This window comes from Hydra vulgaris, chromosome 02, assembly GCF_038396675.1.
Source record: "Hydra vulgaris chromosome 02, alternate assembly HydraT2T_AEP".
In the NCBI taxonomy this organism is placed as follows: Eukaryota; Metazoa; Cnidaria; class Hydrozoa; order Anthoathecata; family Hydridae; genus Hydra; species Hydra vulgaris.
This window is the reverse complement of record NC_088921.1, coordinates 26,855,001-26,873,699: the sequence shown is the minus strand read 5'-3', so window position 1 is coordinate 26,873,699 and position 18,699 is coordinate 26,855,001. Positions and strand designations below refer to the sequence as shown.

Sequence of the window (18,699 nt, the reverse complement as noted above, 5' to 3'; positions counted from 1 at the left end):
GATTATCGAACTATAATTGGATTACTATACAGTTAAAGTATTTTATTAATTAAACGACTTTATTAAACGGATATTTACGCTCAGCTATCCGTAAAGTCGTAACAATATTATATGATGTCTCACAAGAAAAGTCATACCACAGTAACAAAGAACAAGAAGACTTGGACTAAAAATTTGGTGAGATTTCAAGAGTCACACAGAAGAAGAGGAAGCGTGGCTGTAGAAGAACATTCACTCGATGAAAAATCCAGAATACCACTTCAATTGCAGATCGTAGGAAGATACCAGTTTCTCGGAGCATATGTTAAAGGAAGAAAAGAACGAATAGACCAAATTTCTAAGGAAATTACAAAATTGTGGGACAATAAACTGAATTTTCCACGTGTGTCTGATCAAGTGATAAGAGCAAAGCTTATGAAGGTGCTGAAGGTCTATGATGAATGTGTCAAGCGTGGAAAATATGATGTTCTCAATGCATTATTTGACATCACGAAAGTGAATGGCCAGTGGTTATCCTCGGAAGATAAACGTCTATACCACCTACAAATAGAAAGTAAAGGACAGGTGGGGTACTCAACAGGACAAGTGGCAAGTAAAGAAACCATTCACCCTTCCAAGAGAAGGAAAGTCCAGTCTGGAACAGCAATACCTTCCACATCACAAGTCCTGTCTACCACAGACAGTGGTACTGAATCTGAAAACTGCAAAAGTAAGAGTGAAGATGATGAAGACGACGACGGTGATAAAGACGATGATGAGGACACTCAGAAAAAAACTAGAAAGCACTACAAAAGTAAATTTGCTGTAAGTATGGTTACATCAAGTGGAGTTTCCACAAAGAAAGCTGCTAAAATATGCAATGTATTATCACAACAAGGTATTGATATTCCAACTTCAAGTCAATCAGCAATTTACAAGTCCATATTCAAAGAGGCAGGTAAATTAAAAAAAGAAATGATACAACAACTTAAAATGGAACAGTGGTCCTTACACTTTGACGGCAAACGAATAGATGATAAGGAATATCAGGTAGTTGTACTTCAGAATGAAAGAACTGACGTGAAACTTGATGCACTGCGTTTAAAAGATGGCAAAGCTGAAACTGTTGCTGAAAAAATTGCCAAACTTATTGATGAATACAATTTGTGGAATTCAATTAAGATGATCATTACTGATACAACAAACGTCAATACTGGGAAGAGAAATGGAGTTGTTGTGAAGTTGCAACGTATGTTTAAATTAAAGGGTGTCACAATACCACAATTTATCGGTTGTCAGCATCACGTACTAGACAGGATTCTCCGTCTGGTGATGGACGAAGAACTTGGGGGTGATACCAAATCTCCAAACATTGAATACCCATTTGTGTCTGAACTGTTGAATAAGTATGATGAACTGAAGGATAAGTTTGTGAATGGAACTGTAGAAATTCTTGATAAATCAGGGTGGAGAGACGATATGAAGTTTTTGTACCATTTAACAAGAGTGTTTAGGTTCTATGAAGAACAAAGAAACTTCCCTCTGATTCACTTTCAGAACATTCCTAATAAGAGCAATGCCAGATGGAACTCAAGAGCCATTCTCGCCATTCTGGCGTTTATTCTTATGTCTGAAGCGAGAAAGAATTTGGAGAAGGTTTGCAGGTTCATTTCATATGAGTGGGCAGAACATTGGTTTAGTAGTCAAAAGTACAATGACAATGACTTCAAGAATTTATCTGATGTATTGAAGCCTTACAAAAAGGCATTGCAGTCATTCAAAAATCACTGGAAGAAAGAGCCATCCGTCATCGACATACCACGAAGTAATCAGATAGCTGAACGTGCAATCAAGGTGATGCAAGACCTGTATGCTTCCTGCAGAAAGAAAGACAAACTGCAACTTCGATTCATTCTAAGTAATAAGCGCTAGACTCTTTATGAGACGTGAGCATCATGTGACCCATGTACTAAACACAGTAGGCCTATAGACACAGACAGTTATGTATATTGTTGTACTAGACGCTTTGATACTGCTAATTTTGTAATACTTGTATAATTATATATCACATAATGTTTTTTGTTATATCACAGTACATGTTGCATAAATAAATAAAATAACAACAGGAGTATGACTCTTACAACATCTTCAGCCTTTAATATTCATTTACTGTACAAAAGTGTACCTATTGAAAATTCGATTTTTTGGTTTTGGGGTGACCTTTTTTCAAAATATGTCAAAATGAAACATCTATTCGTTCTTTTTACATAAAAGTTCATTGAATTACGATACAGGCCTAGTAGGTTGCAAAAAAGTCATATCCCTAGTATGTATATTATATATATATATATATATATATATATATATATATATATATATATATATATATATATATATATATATATATATATATATATATATATATATATACACACACATATATGAGTTAAAGTTCCTGGTAACAAAAGAAAAACTATTCAAACTAAGATGAGTAAAATATATTTATTAGTTAAATTTTGATAAATATTGTAATTTTTTTTTCTCTAACACAGAAGGCTTTTCATATAATATCTTCAGCTGTGTTTTTCATAAAAAATCTAAAAGACTATACGAAAGGCCTTATGTTTTTTGAAGAAAAATTTTTTTAAATATTTGTCAAAATTTAACTAATAAATATATATTACTCATCATAGCGAACCTTCTTTTCAATAAATATAGGGGAAGAGGATATTACCTCCTCCAAATCCACTTCAGTGGATTTGGAGGATCAAATAGTGCAATACTTGAAAAAATAAAAAGTATAAAGTTTTATTCTTCAAAAAACCAAATCCGTTATACAAAAAATTGAAATAATATCTAAGTACAAGCACAGAAACAATTTTCTTCTCTCCCAATTAGACATCGGTGGTCAACCAATTTTCTAATTCAATTTGTTTTGTTTTGATGTCAGAACTCATTTTATTGCTATGTTTTTGATTTTTGTATTTTTAAATTGTTATTAAATGCTTTAACATATATGGCTGATTAACTATGCAGACATTAGAAGAGTAGAATTAAAATCAAACAGTAAATTAGGAATTATCCCCAAAGTTTGCAAATATAAAACTTGTTTTTTTTTTCAAATCTAGATTGCATCTGCATAAGACCAATCTTAACTTGCTGTTCAATTAGGGTTTTGTCCTTTAATAGTTTTTTTTCTGTTTTATTACGATTACAACTTATTTACCTGAAATACCTATTGCTCAAAGAAAAGTTAACCCTACTGAGCATAGTAAAAAAGCAGAGAAAATGGTAGTTTGATTTAATTTTCTAAATTTTTCCATCAACTTGTGTAAACCGAATAGTGTAAACCCATTAACACCAAACAGTTTAAAAAGCATCAACAATAAACAATTTAAAGAGCAAAATTAAAATTCCATCATTAAACATTCTCTGAGTTGTTTTATATCTAATATAATTATAGCTAAATTAATTTTTGATTTTTGATCTTTTTTACATAGGTATTAAAAATCCCATTTCCATTTGCTGTACAACTGTTCATTAGGTGTTGTACATTATGTTCATTAGGCCGCCTCAAAAAAATATCACAATGTCACTCTAAATTTGCTACATTTGGCATCATTTTGTCTGTACAAGAAAAATAAAAATAAATCTTTAAGCCTAATTGGAAGGTTATTAAGTGAATTTACTTTTCTTTAATAAATAAATTTTAACTTAAAATTGATTTTTGTAATATTATTTGGATCGCAATTGTTTGCATAACAAAACAAAAATTAATGTTGTATTTCAAACAATTTCTTTTGCTTGTCATGAAATCTTGAATTTCTTTTTAAAATAAACAGTTAGTTTTACAAAGTTTGGTTTGTTTTAAAGCATTAATGAATTATGCATTAACTAATTTATTTGCATTTTATCTAATAATTTTACAAATGTTAAAGTTTTGACCATAAGTCAATAATTTAAATTTAGGGTAATTAAAGATAAAACTATTTAAATAATAATAACCATATATTATAGTAGCTTATATTATAACACTCATACGTCATAAACTGGGATTAACTTTTGCCCTATATTTGACTTTGCTCCATGCAGATTTTTTTATTTCAAAATGGTTTTTATTTAGTACCTCTATGTATGTTGGTTTTCTAAAACTACTTTTTCTAAAACTGCTGTAAATATCTCTTTGGTATGAACACTTCTGTATTATTTTAGTTGTGCGAACCTTTACATCCATAGCAGGACCTAGTAATGGTATTTTTTGAAAAATGAACTAGAGCTAAAAATAAGTGGGGTAACTTAGGCCAACAAAATGGGATGATTTTTGCGCAGGCTTAAGTCACCAAAAGTTAAAAAAACAGTTATAAATAGTCTTAATGATTATTTATAAGTATTAGGGTCGTTTAGTTTGTATTTGTTGTAACGATAAAACTTTTAATAACTTAGATTACACATATGTACAAAGAATTAACATATTTAAAATATAGTTGCTATCACTTGTTACCACATACATCAGGCAAGTAGTAAAAAAATAATTTTGTTGTATTTTAACTTAGATTGTGACCTACAATTGACGAAGGAATTACTAATTTCTGCATACAATGCTAGTAGTACTTTAGGTGAAATAGATAATACCACAGAGAAAAAGCCGTTAAGCGGGAATGGTTGGTGTCCAAAAGATCCAATTGGAAGTTGGTTAAAAATTAATTTTGGCAAGGTACTTGTCTTAATAATAACAAAAAATAATATATGTGTGTGTATATAATTTATCCTTATCTCGTAGTCGAAAGAAACTTTCATAGTAAAGAAAGTCTCCTTTAACTACAATTTCGAACATTAAGCTGCTTTTTTTTGTTGTCGAAAAGTTAAAGAATTTTAATTAATGCAGAAGTACATTGAGTTTTACAATTTTTGTAAAAATTACAATAATAATGACTAGAAAGTTATTTTAATCAATGGTTGTTTTTGTTTTTGTTTTATTAAAATATATTTTTAAAACATGTGCAGAGAGTTGCTGCATCGACTATCTTATAGCCTGCTGCTACAAGAACTTGTTGCTACATTGAATATCCTATACCCTGCTGCTACAAGGGAGTGCTGCTACATTAACTATCTTATTGCCTGCTGCTACGAGGAAGTGTTGCTACATCTACTAAGGGTTGGCTTTGGGCGAGCAATCTATCAATTAAAAAAATTCATTTTAAACTGTGTTTGGTCTGGTTTGTTAGCACTCTCTCTAAAACTACAATTCATAGAAGAAACTTTTGAAACTTTTAAATTTTTTAAAATCAGAATCTTTTAGAATCAGATTTAATTGCTTTACTCTTTATATTTTATGTTATTTATTTTTTTATTATAATTTTTTAGAAAGTTAATATAAAATTAATTGAAATGAAAATAACCTACTTGTATGCAACTTGGTACACTTTGCAATATTCTCAAGATGGACAGTCGTGGGAAGACTATTTAGATAATGATGTTGATAAATTAAAGGTCAGTTTCAATGTCTTAAAACATTTACAATTTATTATATTATATATATGTATATATATGTACAATTACATATATCTATAAATACATATATGTATATATATATATATATATATATATATATATATATATAAATATATATAAATATATATAAATATGTATATATATATACATATATATATATATATATATATATATATATATATATATATATATATATATATATATATATATATATATATATATATATATATATATAGATATATATATATATATAGATATATATATATATATAGATATATATATATATATATTTATATATAAAGATAGATATCTATATATATATATATATATATATATATATATATATATATATATATATATATATATATGATATATATATATGTATATAGATATATATATTTATATATACATACATATATAGATGCCCAAGATCATCTGTATTTTTCTATTACTCCCTTTTTCCCTTTTTCTATTCGCTTTTTAAACTTTAAAATCATCCACTTACCTTTTTTAGTGTTTATTATTGGGCAGGATGCCATCCTGGTACTAAATAATTTTATAAATACCTTATTTGCTTTTTTTTCTATTAATAAAAATGTAAAAGCAATTACTCAGCCAAGTTCGAACAAAAGAAGTAATGTTTCAGCTGCTGTTAGCATCATACTTCAGAAATTGCAGCATAAAGTTCAATAATAAAATCTCCAATTAAAAATGTCTTTTCTTTTGTATTTCAAAACAAAAGTTATTAATAACAGCCAAAATTAAAGACATTTTATTAGCATTCTTGTTTTGTAACTTTTTTTTTTTTTTATGGAATGAAATATAGGACGCATTAGTTTTACTTCACAATAAGCACTTCAAGTCAAAAAATTTATTTATAAGGTGTCTAGCAATCAGAACAAAAAGAAAATTAGGCAGGGATAGTTTTAAAAGTAATTTCAATTATGCCAATGAAAGAAATGAAGAAATCACCAGTTTGTCAAATATTGAACTTTGCGTATTGTATCCTTAATGCAATGAATTATTTTCTCCAGGTTGCTGGTCTGATATACAAAAATAAAAACATTTCACTGGATGACAGTTTCAATAAATTGTCTTTGGTGTTCTCTTTGTAAGCCCACAAATTATTTAGGTGCTGAAAAAACTCAGTGATTAAAATAGGCAAGCAAGTGGACGCTTAGTAATGTTAAAGAATATGGTGAAACAAAAGAAAAAAACTACCTGCCAGGTATTTTGCACTGTGTATCACATAGTAAAAATGAACCGTCTATTTTCTGATTTGAAAGAAATAATCTCTTTAGAGGTAGAAAATGATTTAAACATGGGTTGTATTTAAAAATGTGATCATCCATGTGCTGATATTGTCCATCATATTTTTAATGAAATCTGTACAAAGCAAAGTTGAAATATTCCAACTAGCAGGTGTTTTAGAATTTTGTGTGCTAAAAACAGTGAATGCCTGGGAGCTGATAAGTGATATTAACATGCTTTGTTCTAGAAGACTGTCAAAGTTTAGTGAATTGAACAGAAGTAGCATAAATAGCATTACCAATCATGTAATAGGGTCGATGACTCATTGAGTACATTACCATTCATAAATATAGGTAGATTTATAGATAGAAATATAGATAAGTATAAGTAGAGTTGCAATAACAATTAACTGAAAAAGTTTGAGTTTTATCTGAGTTAAAGTTCACCAGCAGCTGAGAGTCCCATGCTGTAACAAGAAAGATCTTTTTCAGGCTCAAATGTCCCTTCAAAGCAATCAAAGAGTGTTGGCTTCTTGTTGTATAGGACCAACGATATAACCTTAAGGAACCCTCTGAAGTTACAGAATTCAAAGAAGAGAGCTGTCCATTTATGTTACGATTGGTAAAAAAGGATTTAATAATCTTCAAGATGTTACCCGATGTGTTGTAAAAAGAGAGCTTATCGAGAAGAAAAGCATGTCAAACTTTATCAAAGGCTATAGAAATGTCGAGAATGGTAGCTCCTACCTAATCACAGCTAACTAATGCACAATAAAACCTGTTGTATATTACAGTTAACAAATCAGCAGTAGAACAAGAAGATGGCTATCCATATTGATGATCAGAAAATAATCAGATTCATGACTAAGTGTTTGTTAGTTAAAGACTCATATACCTTGCTTATGATAGTATGAAGACTAATGGGATGGTAGTTAGACAAGTCAGATCGTTCTATAGAATTTTTATAAACAGTGATGATAGATGCTGCTTTCCAGCAAGCTAATAACAAGACAAAAAACTCTGACAAGCACTTGTTATATTGTTTCGAAAGTATAGACAGCAGCTCTGGAGAACACTTTTGCGACGAACTATTTGAGAAGACTATAACAATTATGATGTCCGCACCATAAGCTGTAGAAAAGTCTAACCAGGAAATCGCTTTAGATACAGCAGCTGAATTGATACAAACGTCAAGCCATGGATTAACATGCATGCTGGCTGTATCATGTAGGATTTGATTAGTGGAATCAAGAGATGAGATTGAAAAAACGTTTTCGCAAACAATCCAGCTTTTCTTTAGGTTAGGTATCAAAGTTTGAACTAAGAGAGGTGGAATAACAGATTTGCCCTATTAATGACACTGTTAAAGATTCTCCATAAGTCTCTGGAGCCTAATATTTGAGATGAAATTTGAGATTTTGTTACCTGGGAATAGCAGGCTTTGGTGTTAGAAAAAATCTTTTTACAATGTTTTCTATTAACAGTAAAAGTATTTTCTGAAAAACTGCATTGGTGATAGATATGAATGTATTAGTTAGGATAGGAAATTGCATCTGCACATTGAGAGAAATTATGGAGAAGCGTGAGACCTGCCTTGGAATTGTTGAGTGGCAATATAAGACTCAGCGCCAGGCTGAATCCAAGAAGTTACACAAAAATAGCATTTGTCAGCAGGAAGATAAAAGATTTCTACCATCATAATAAAAATCATAAAAAGCGTGCTACTCAGCTGAAAGGTAGTTGTAAGAGGTAAAATGATAGGGGGATATTGATGATGAAGAAGAATGAGATTGTTATACAAAAAGTTTGAGGGAGTCTCATCTGTAGAAATATTTGACCTATGACCAAGAATATTAAATTTAACCAGGAATGGTGAATTATTATAACTCAAAACCTATCTGCTGGTCTTTATCAACAAAAGCTGCTTTCAGAAGGATTTCAGCTTTGCTTCTATCTCTTTTTATAACATTTTGGACTTCCTTTTAGGTTGACTAAGAAACTTTTACTGTTTCTATATAGTGATCTCCATCAGAAGATGATAATGCCAGTACCACGTGTAACAATTATAAACACTTCATATGGTTTTACTATGTTTTTTAGTATAATGGCAGATCTGCCAAAGGCCTTACTTATCATCAAATCTTATGAAACAAATTTAACAACTGCAGAATCAGTAAACTTGCAGGTCAAAAACCTGAATACCCAGGAGAGAGAAATGTAGTCATCCATTCTATTGATTTTTTTGGCTATTTTATCACTCAGAATAAGAACCTTCCTGATTTTAGGGAGTTGCAACTTGATTTGATGTAGCAAAATGTTAATTCCAAAAATTCTTTTTTTTATACACGTTCATAATAGTCTTTGAATTTCTCAAAAGTCTAAATGTAAATAATTTAACAACTAAATAGAAAAAGATAATTTGTTTTTTGCATTTAGGTATTTAAAAATTATATCATTTTTATTCCTACTTAACTATTTCTTAACTTTTTAAGGAATTATTTTTATGAATTTACATATATATATATATACATATATATATACATATATATATATATATTTATATATATATATATATATATATATATATATATATATATATATATATATATATATATATATATAAGGTTTTTAAGATCATGGTAAAAAAAAAAATTTAATCAGTCTCAGATTTAAATTGTTGCGCTAGACTAGTAAAAAACGCAATTAGTACGTGCGACGAGGAAATGAATTAAGTTATTCATTTAAGAATTAAGATCGATTTTTTAATGTGAAAAAAAAAGTGTCGACATTAACAAGCAAGATCATTCATTCAAAAGTTGAAAAAAATGTTTTTAATTTTTAATTGACGTCAGTTATTCTCCAGTTAAAATTGTTCAATACATTTAATAAAATACTTTATTAATTTATTTTTGTTATTCAAAAACTCTTTATTTACATTCTTGCTTTTTATCTTAAGTTAGGAAAGTTACAAATAAAGTTTGCATATTAATAAATATTATAATATAAAATAAGTTAATAACATTTTTATATTAAAAGATTTATTAATAATTTCGGTAAAATAAGTTAGCTGGTAAAGTAAACCGAAAATAACAACAACAAAAAAATCAAAAATAAAACTTGCAATGAAACGTATTGTATATGTTATATTTGTGTAAAACATAAAAGAAGATAATTAAATAATATTACAATATTATTAATTATTAAACAATGTTTACAATAATTACAATACTTAATTTTTTTTTAATTTACAAATGCAAAATTTACGTAGATATTTAATGTATATTCTCCCCCTTAAATGTCTTTGTTACTTACTCGGTGTAGTTAAGGCAATTTTAAAATACTATAGCGTCTGTATGATATTTTGTTGAGTACTACATATTTCCGTTAAATGATCAGGTCTGTGAATCGTGAAAAGACGGAAAAAATAAAATGATAAATTTTGTGGTATCATAATATATAAATGTTTGAAGCGAAAAAACCCAGACTGTAGATTTTTTTTTTTTTTAAATATTCTTAGAATCTTAATTCGCTTGTCCAAATTCGTATAAGATTTTAAATAAATACGATTTTTAGGTAAAATGAACATCATAGATAAAAAACTTTTAACATTTATTGGCGCTTTTTCTAGATTGCAAGTTCTTTTTTGGTCGGAATTCTTGTATTTTTTGTAAAAATTGATTGAAATATTGTATTTTGACAACTATATAAAGCTAATAGGTCAGAAACGATTAGAACTAGGATCTATAGTAAATTAAGGCACTTTTTCAAAAGATTTTAACTAAATTCATGTTAACGCCGATGAGCGAAAGTGATCTAAAGGCTCCAAAATGGTATTTTTTGTATTCACAATTAGGGGTAGTAAAAAGGATAAAATATAACATCTAAAGCTTTTGTTTGGACATAATACGCCTTTAAAATCATGCCAATTTCAAATAAATAAATTTGAATAATTTGTAAATCGCCTTAACTACACCGAGTATTTAAATAAAAGTAGCATTATATTTGACGGAAATTAGCAAGCCAACCAATTTTTCAATAAAATGTTATCAAAATTTCGGAAACTTTAATTTAACTTTCATTTAAAAGCTATCGATTTAAATAAGTTTTTTACTATTTGAATTTATCTTATGATAAAAATTGTAGTATAAAATATGATAAACAATAATACGATTACCTATGTAAGAAAGTTAAAAAAATGTTTAACTATTTTAAAATTCTTAGTTTTTAAATACTAAGTTTTTTAAATCTGAAATATGCGAAATCTTTCCATATAGTTAGGGTTGTCAAACGTCTGGATTTTACAAAAATTACAATTTTACGGATTTTACAAACCTGTAATAATTTTTTTTTTAGTGTTTTCCTTCGTAAAAGCCGTAAAGTTCTGGCATTCCTAAGTAAAATGTATAGTTTTCTTTATCGACTGTCGTTAAAAAGTTGTTTTAGCAAGTTAAAAAGTTACAAGAGGATCTTGGAAATCGTCAAAAATGTTTTGTTAAAAATTAAATACTGTTTAGCATTTTTTTTACATTTATGATTTAAAAATGAAAATAAAAATAAAAGAAGACAATATATGTAACTAATCGTTTAAACCTTTTAAAACTGTACTTAAAAGCGATTTACGCAATTAAAGTAGATCAAAGTTTCAATAAATAAGTTTATTAATTCATTCATTAAAACTGCAAACAATTGTCTTTTGTTCTAGTTTTCTATCAACAATATTAAACAAAAGAGAGAAGCAATTTAAAAATGAAAACTGACAAAAATTGCTCAAAATGAAATAAGTTGAATAATTATAATTAAACATTTATAAAATATAAAAATATTCCTAAAAAATAAAACAAAAAAAAATTCCTATGAAAAACCCAGCAAAAATAGAAAATTTTTATTGAAACTTAATTGTATTTAAAAAATACTTTTTTAAATGTCAGAATGTAATGATCTTTTTTTTTTTTAGCCGCACCTAAATTCCCAATTCGCTAAAACGCTGTATGAATTTTTTTTCTGGGTAACACCCTGATATATATATATATATATATATATATATATATATATATATATATATATATATATATATATTTTTATATATATATATATATATATATATATATATATATATATATATATATATATATATATATATATATATATATACATACTATATATATATATATATATATATATATATATATATATATATATATATATATATATATATATATATATATATATATATATATTATAACTGCATTCTAGATTATTTATGACAGCGTCAACCGTATTTGGGTGCCAATCTGGGCATCGTCTAAATTAAATTTTAAGAACTATTTTTTTAAATATGGTACTAGTAGTAGGATTTAAACCTGGGGCATTGTTTCAGAAACTGTGTGAGCTAATCACTTTGGTCTTAAAAGCGTGTTGTTTGACGAACATTTTAAAACTATTTAATAAACATAAAAACTTTATAAAATGGTAAATTAATGCTATAAAGCAAATTAATGGAGATGTTGTCACAACCCATTTTTCAAGTAAAAGTAAAGTGTAAAACCTAATATGGATTTTGAAATCTTTCATTATTACATAATTTTAAGTTTACATAACTTTGATATTTGAATACACTTTCGTTCTGGTTTTCTTAGAAAAAAAGGTGCTGCAACTCTCATTACCTTAGTTGCAATGACTGACAATAGTTATTTGTCAAACTGTCAAACACCCTCAAAAAGGCACTAACTAAGTTTAGCATTATATTATGTAATATATACATTTGTGTGTGTGTGTGTTTAATCTTATAAAACCTTTGCTTTTTTCTAAATGGTACATTGTGTGCAGAAAACGAGGTTCATTTTTTTTTTAATAAAAATTTATTACATTTTCAGTCATTTATTCAAGTTTTTTGAGTTAATTTCCCTATATTTATTTTAGTTTTGCGTCAATGAAAAATGTGGGTCTGCTAAAAAACATGGCCTTAAATGCCTAATTAATGCTGGAAAAATATGTTCTGGAAACGGAGTAAGTTTTGCTTTTATTATATTTTATGTTAAAAAAAAAAATTTTATATTTCTCAACTCTGTTATTGATATTATTATTAAATAAGATTTGTGGGGCTTTTTTTATAATTTTTATAGGTAATTTTTACATACTTTTTTTATAAGGGGACTATTTATAAATTTAAGTTATGATTAAGGCAATATAGAAATGTATACATAAAAGGTATATATAATTAAAACATATGCATCAAACATAAAAGTTGGATTTTTGGATTTCAAATAGAGTTATAGTTGTTAAGAATGTAATTTTAACATATAAAGTTTTAATTGTACAGTGTAATAGTATTGTTGATAATTACTCTCTTAAAAAGGTTAATAGAGTAATTATTAACAACGGCAACAAGCTATTTAAAATACTAGACTTAAATAGGTTATTAGAGTAATTATTAGCAACAGCAACATCAACAAGCTATTCAATAGACTTTTTTTTAAACTTTAAAAGCTTAATCAATAAAATACAGAAGCATAAAATTAATTGAGAATTAGTAAATATGACAATCAGCATAAACTTTTTGATTATTTTTATTGTCTTTTTATATACTAGGATTTTATTCTGAAATAGAAATAATCATGCTTAAAATATAACTTTATATTAAATTAAGTATGTCTTAATCTTTAACAGGCTGAAAACACAACTGATCACAAAAATGTGCTGATTAAGTTGCTACAATATTTTTGTCACTTTTTAGGCTGTTCATTCATCTATAAAAACGTTTGCTTTCACTAGCAAGAAGTAGTGCTTTATAATTTATAACTTTATCAAGACATCAAAATTCTCATTTACTTCAAATTGTTTATTTTATTTACAAAGAAGTCATTAACTTTTTTTTTTAATTACTACATTTTTTTTTGCAGTTTAATCAACAAATAAATACACAAGAAAAAAATAATTAAGTTTAATAGTTATCAACAAATAATTACACAAGAAAAAAATAATTAAGTTTAAAAATTATAAACAAATAAATACACAAGAAAAAAAATGTGTCCATTCTTGGAACGCAGAAAACAGTATAATCTTGTCACTAAGCGATGTTTTTGTTTAAAAAAACTAAGGTTAAGAAGTCTTAAATGTAATTTGTTCCTCAATTTTTCTGAAGGCAAAATATATTTATTATTCATACCATTTACTTAGTATACATATTCAATTTGTTACAATTAGTACTTTTAATCATTTATAATGTAGTTTTAATTATTATAATTGAAAGTATTATGAACTATTGCTAATAATTGAAAGAGACACCTACCTAAACCCTTAAATTTACATTGAAAACCCATTTTTGTTGTTGTAAAAAATATTGCTTAGGTCCTTTCATATAGTTTTACATTTTATTGTGAATTTATTGTAGATCTTTTTTTTTCTGTGGATTTTCTGATCATTTTTTTTATAGGTACAGTAAATTCGTAAAAGAAAAGTCAAACTTTAACTTAAAAAAAGTTTTGCTCTTTTTCTAAGTTTAAAGTTACTCATTAGATCTTTAATTTTAAAAGTTTAAAAAAGATAGATTTAAACAACGTAAAATGTAACATCTAATTTATTTCCTTGCATTTAAGCTTGATGCTAACTTAATTATGGAAGAGCTGCAGCTGATTTTACAAATGGATTTTGATCTAATGTTAAAAAAATTTTTAAATTGAATTTTAAAGAAAATATTTTTTTGACATGATCACCGAAAAAATAATGATTAAATTTGAAACCTTTTTCAATTATGGTCTACATTTAAGACAAATTGCTTTTTAAATATTTTAATCATAATTTTGTTTATGGTTTTAAATTTTTAACTTTTATATTACAATTTGGTTATAATATAAGCTTTCATTTTACACAAGTTGAATTTTTTACAATAGTTGTCTTCTTTGCTTATAAATTTTTTTTAATTATTATTCTCAATTCAAATAATAATAAGGTTTATACCAAGATCAACTAAATATTTTAAGCAAAAGAAATTTATTTTGTAAACAGTAATATACAGAACTTTTGTATCAAATGAAATAATTAAATTTTTTTAGTTCTTAGTGATTGAGAAATTAAAGTAAGTAGCTGTAATATGTTCAAAAACAAAGCAATTTTACTTTTAAAATTTTACTTGTTTTTAATTATTACGAAAAACTTTCATTTGATTGTAGCGACCCGGTTAACTTACAATATAATACTTTAAAAACAAATGTTGCCAAAGCATATGTACAAATGAATACAAAAATTTTAATATAAAGCATTGTAAATAAATAATGTAGTTATGGAAATATACTTAAAAAAAAGTATATGAAAAATCTTTACTATTATTAAAATTAAAAATCTGAATTTAGTGAGGTAAACTCAAATAGTTCTTGGCTGTGATTATTTAATGTAAAAAAAGTATTATAATAATTCAAAAATAAATAATAATAATAAAAATAGACATAACAACATCACAACAACATCAGTTAAGAAACATGACATCAGTTGAGGTGAAACTTAAATAATTTTATCCTTAACCACAATTAACCTAATTTAATTTAGAAGTTACAGCAATCTGTCAATTACTATGTATTGGTTTTTAAATTATCACATTAGTTTTTTGCACTTTATTATTTAGATTGAACTATATTTTTCAGGCATGCACATCTAATGGCACATGTGTTTGTAACAACGGTTATAGTCAAATAGACAATTGTTTAACAAGTAAACTATTTTTTTGTTTAACATTTTTTAAGTTTAACAAGTAAACTATTTTTTTTGAAATTTTCCAACAAGAAAGTTCTTACTAATTTATTTTACTAATTTTTTATTTTATTAATTTTTACCTAGAACTCAAACCAATTAATGGTAAATGGAGTGAGTGGTCAAATTATACAAAGTGCTCAAAAGATTGCAATGGAGGCATCCAAAAAAGATATCGCTTTTGTTCAAATCCTGTACCAAAGTATGGTGGTAAAGAATGCAAGGGTTTTTCTAGTTCCGAGAGAATATGCAATGATATACCTTGCCCAAGTAAATTAGCACCCAATATAGGTATGCTAAGTTAAAAATTTTTATTTAATTTAAAAATTTTAATTAACTTAACATTTGCGTAAAAGGTTTTTCTTCAAAAGGGACTTATTAAAGGTTCTATATTATTTACTCATGTTAAATGTATTCACTGATTATGACTGTCTTCTTTGCTTTTTCATTTATAAATTTGCATAATTTTTTTTTAATTTATAAATTTGCTTAAAAGCACTTTAATTTAAAATTCATTGCAGAAAAATGAAATTTTGCATTTTTTGTATTTTTCAACCCTCTAAATAAATTCTTGGAGACATAAAAGTTTCAATTTCTAAATAAACCCCTATTCAGAACACAGGGTTTCCACTCCTCTATAAAAACCATTAATATTATTGAAAAAAAATCCTTAAAAGTCCTTAATAACCTTAAAAAAAGTTAAAATTTAACTGTTCTCCTTTTTTTTTTTTAATTAAGAAATTTTATCAAAGTGAATGGATTATACTTATTAATAATAAAGAAAATATATAATTCATTGATAGTTTGCAAACTTATACTCCTATTGGATATATATTTAAATATATAAATAGATATATTTAAATATATATATATATATTTAAATATATATGTGTGTGTGTGTGTGTGTATATATATATATATATATATATATATATATATATATATATATATATATATATATATATATATATATATATATATATATATATATATATATATATATATATATATATACACATCAAACAATTAATACATTTTGTTTAACACCACCTCTTAAATAGTTAAGTATATTACGTTTGTTAACTACTTAAAGTAATTTAATGCCACCTTTCTCATAGATAAGTGTATTATATTTATTTACAATTTAAAGTAAGCTAATGCAATCTCTCTAATGTATAAGTGTATCACATTTTGCAGTTTATTGCAATTAATATATAAGTTAATAAGTAATGATGAAATGAGGTCAAATGAGTACGTTAGGGGTTAGTTTAAATGTTTTTAGCATAAGTGAGCTTTCATTGTTGCAAACATCAAATGATTAATCGATAAACGCTCCTTACATATACTAATCAATTGTATATATCTTTCAAAGTTATTTATATCCTAAAAAATCAGTATTATGAGCTAGTACAAATGGTGGTACCAGCTACTTTTGTTTAATAAGTGCAATTGTTATTGTTAAATATTTTGTTTTAGAATTTTTATTTTCAACTGTTGTTTTAACAATGATAAGGTTTGTTGAAACACTTTGTAGAAACACTTCATTAGTATGAAAATATGTAACTTTAATTATTATCATTAAATATTCTTCGTTTTCAGTAACTTCTGGTGTACCTTAAGGTTCTTTTTTTGTCCTGTATTATTGTTTATCTACATCAATGATCTTCCTAACACTCTTATATCCAGAGTGGCCTTATTTACTGACCAATCAGGTTTATTTTATGTCTACTCAATTGCTTGGATTAGGGAGCTGTTCTTGAATCTGATCAAGCATTAGTATTGACTTGCAGTGGCTTGCTATTTTTAACTTAAACAAAAACTTAGTTATTTAATGCAAACAATAGTTTGCATAAATAACTGCAATCTTTTGTATTACAATTCCCATACTAACAAGTTGTCATTTATAAATATATATATATATATATATATATATATATATATATATATATATATATATATATATATATATATATATATATACAAACATACATACATATATATATACATATATATATATATATATATATATATATATATATATATATATATATATATATATATATATTGTTATTCACCTCCTCAAGGCCGAGAAGGCCACTACAGATGAGGACTTAATAGTGGTTACAACACTCTCTCAACTCTATAACTCCAAAACACGAACCTTGAATTACAAGACCGCTGTGCAGAGAAAAGCATTTATATACATATAAATATATATATTTATGTATATATATATATATACATATATATATATATATATATATATATATATATATATATATATATATATATATATATATATATACATATAAAAATATATATATATACATATATATATATATTAGGGATATGACTTTTTAATTTTTTTTCAAATAAAATGTTTCCTGTATCATAAATCGATGAACTTTTACCTAAAATCATGAAAAAAGGCCCAAATAGCTTTCTGCAACAAAAAAAGGTCACCCCCAAAATAAAAATTTGATTTACCATTTTTATACATTTATTTTTGACCGATGTTTTAATCTTAAGCTTAATTCTCAGCTTAATTCTATTTATTTCATTATTTTGTTATGAATTTATAAATATAACGCCACACGTTACCATGGCAACGAAACGGCCGTGTGCCGGCAAATACTTGGAATTGTTATGTGATGACGTCATTGTGTTACCACGGTGATATAGACGACTGTAACAGACTGTAGAAGATTATAGAACTTAGTGGAACATTCTGGAAGCTCTAAATAATTATATAAGCGAGCTGCTGTCAGAGCTCAGTGTTGATAATGTGAATAGTTCTATGAAGTACTCTGCGTGTAACTGAGCTAATAAGGAACTACTGTAGCGAACTAAAGACGCTGTAAGTGTACGAAGTCTAAGTAGTTGTAGCATTATCGTTAGGATACGGACTGGATTATCGAACTGTTATCAACATTGACTGGATTATCGAACTATAATTGGATTACTATACAGTTAAAGTATTTTATTAATTAAACGACTTTATTAAACGGATATTTACGCTCAGCTATCCGTAAAGTTGTAACAATATTATATGATGTTTCACAAGAAAAGTCATACCACAGTAACAAAGAACAAGAAGACTTGGATTAAAAATTTGGTGAGATTTCAAGAGTCACACAGAAGAAGAGGAAGCGTGGCTGTAGAAGAACATTCACTCGATGAAAAATCCAGAATACCACTTCAATTGCAGATCGTAGGA

At 26.4% G+C, this 18,699-nt stretch overlaps 1 protein-coding gene across 1 annotated transcript in view; it reads left to right on the top strand.

Moving 5' to 3' along the window:
* The window catches only part of LOC136076849 (disintegrin and metalloproteinase domain-containing protein 15-like), a 91,365-nt gene that overhangs the window by 60,029 nt on the left and 12,637 nt on the right, over window positions 1–18,699 (top strand). Inside the window, exons 13-17 of the mRNA XM_065790456.1 lie at window positions 4,533–4,693; window positions 5,344–5,469; window positions 12,660–12,746; window positions 15,377–15,443; window positions 15,570–15,773. Of these exons, the coding sequence (XP_065646528.1) occupies window positions 4,533–4,693; window positions 5,344–5,469; window positions 12,660–12,746; window positions 15,377–15,443; window positions 15,570–15,773 (645 nt within the window). The remainder of the gene's footprint in view (window positions 1–4,532; window positions 4,694–5,343; window positions 5,470–12,659; window positions 12,747–15,376; window positions 15,444–15,569; window positions 15,774–18,699) is intronic.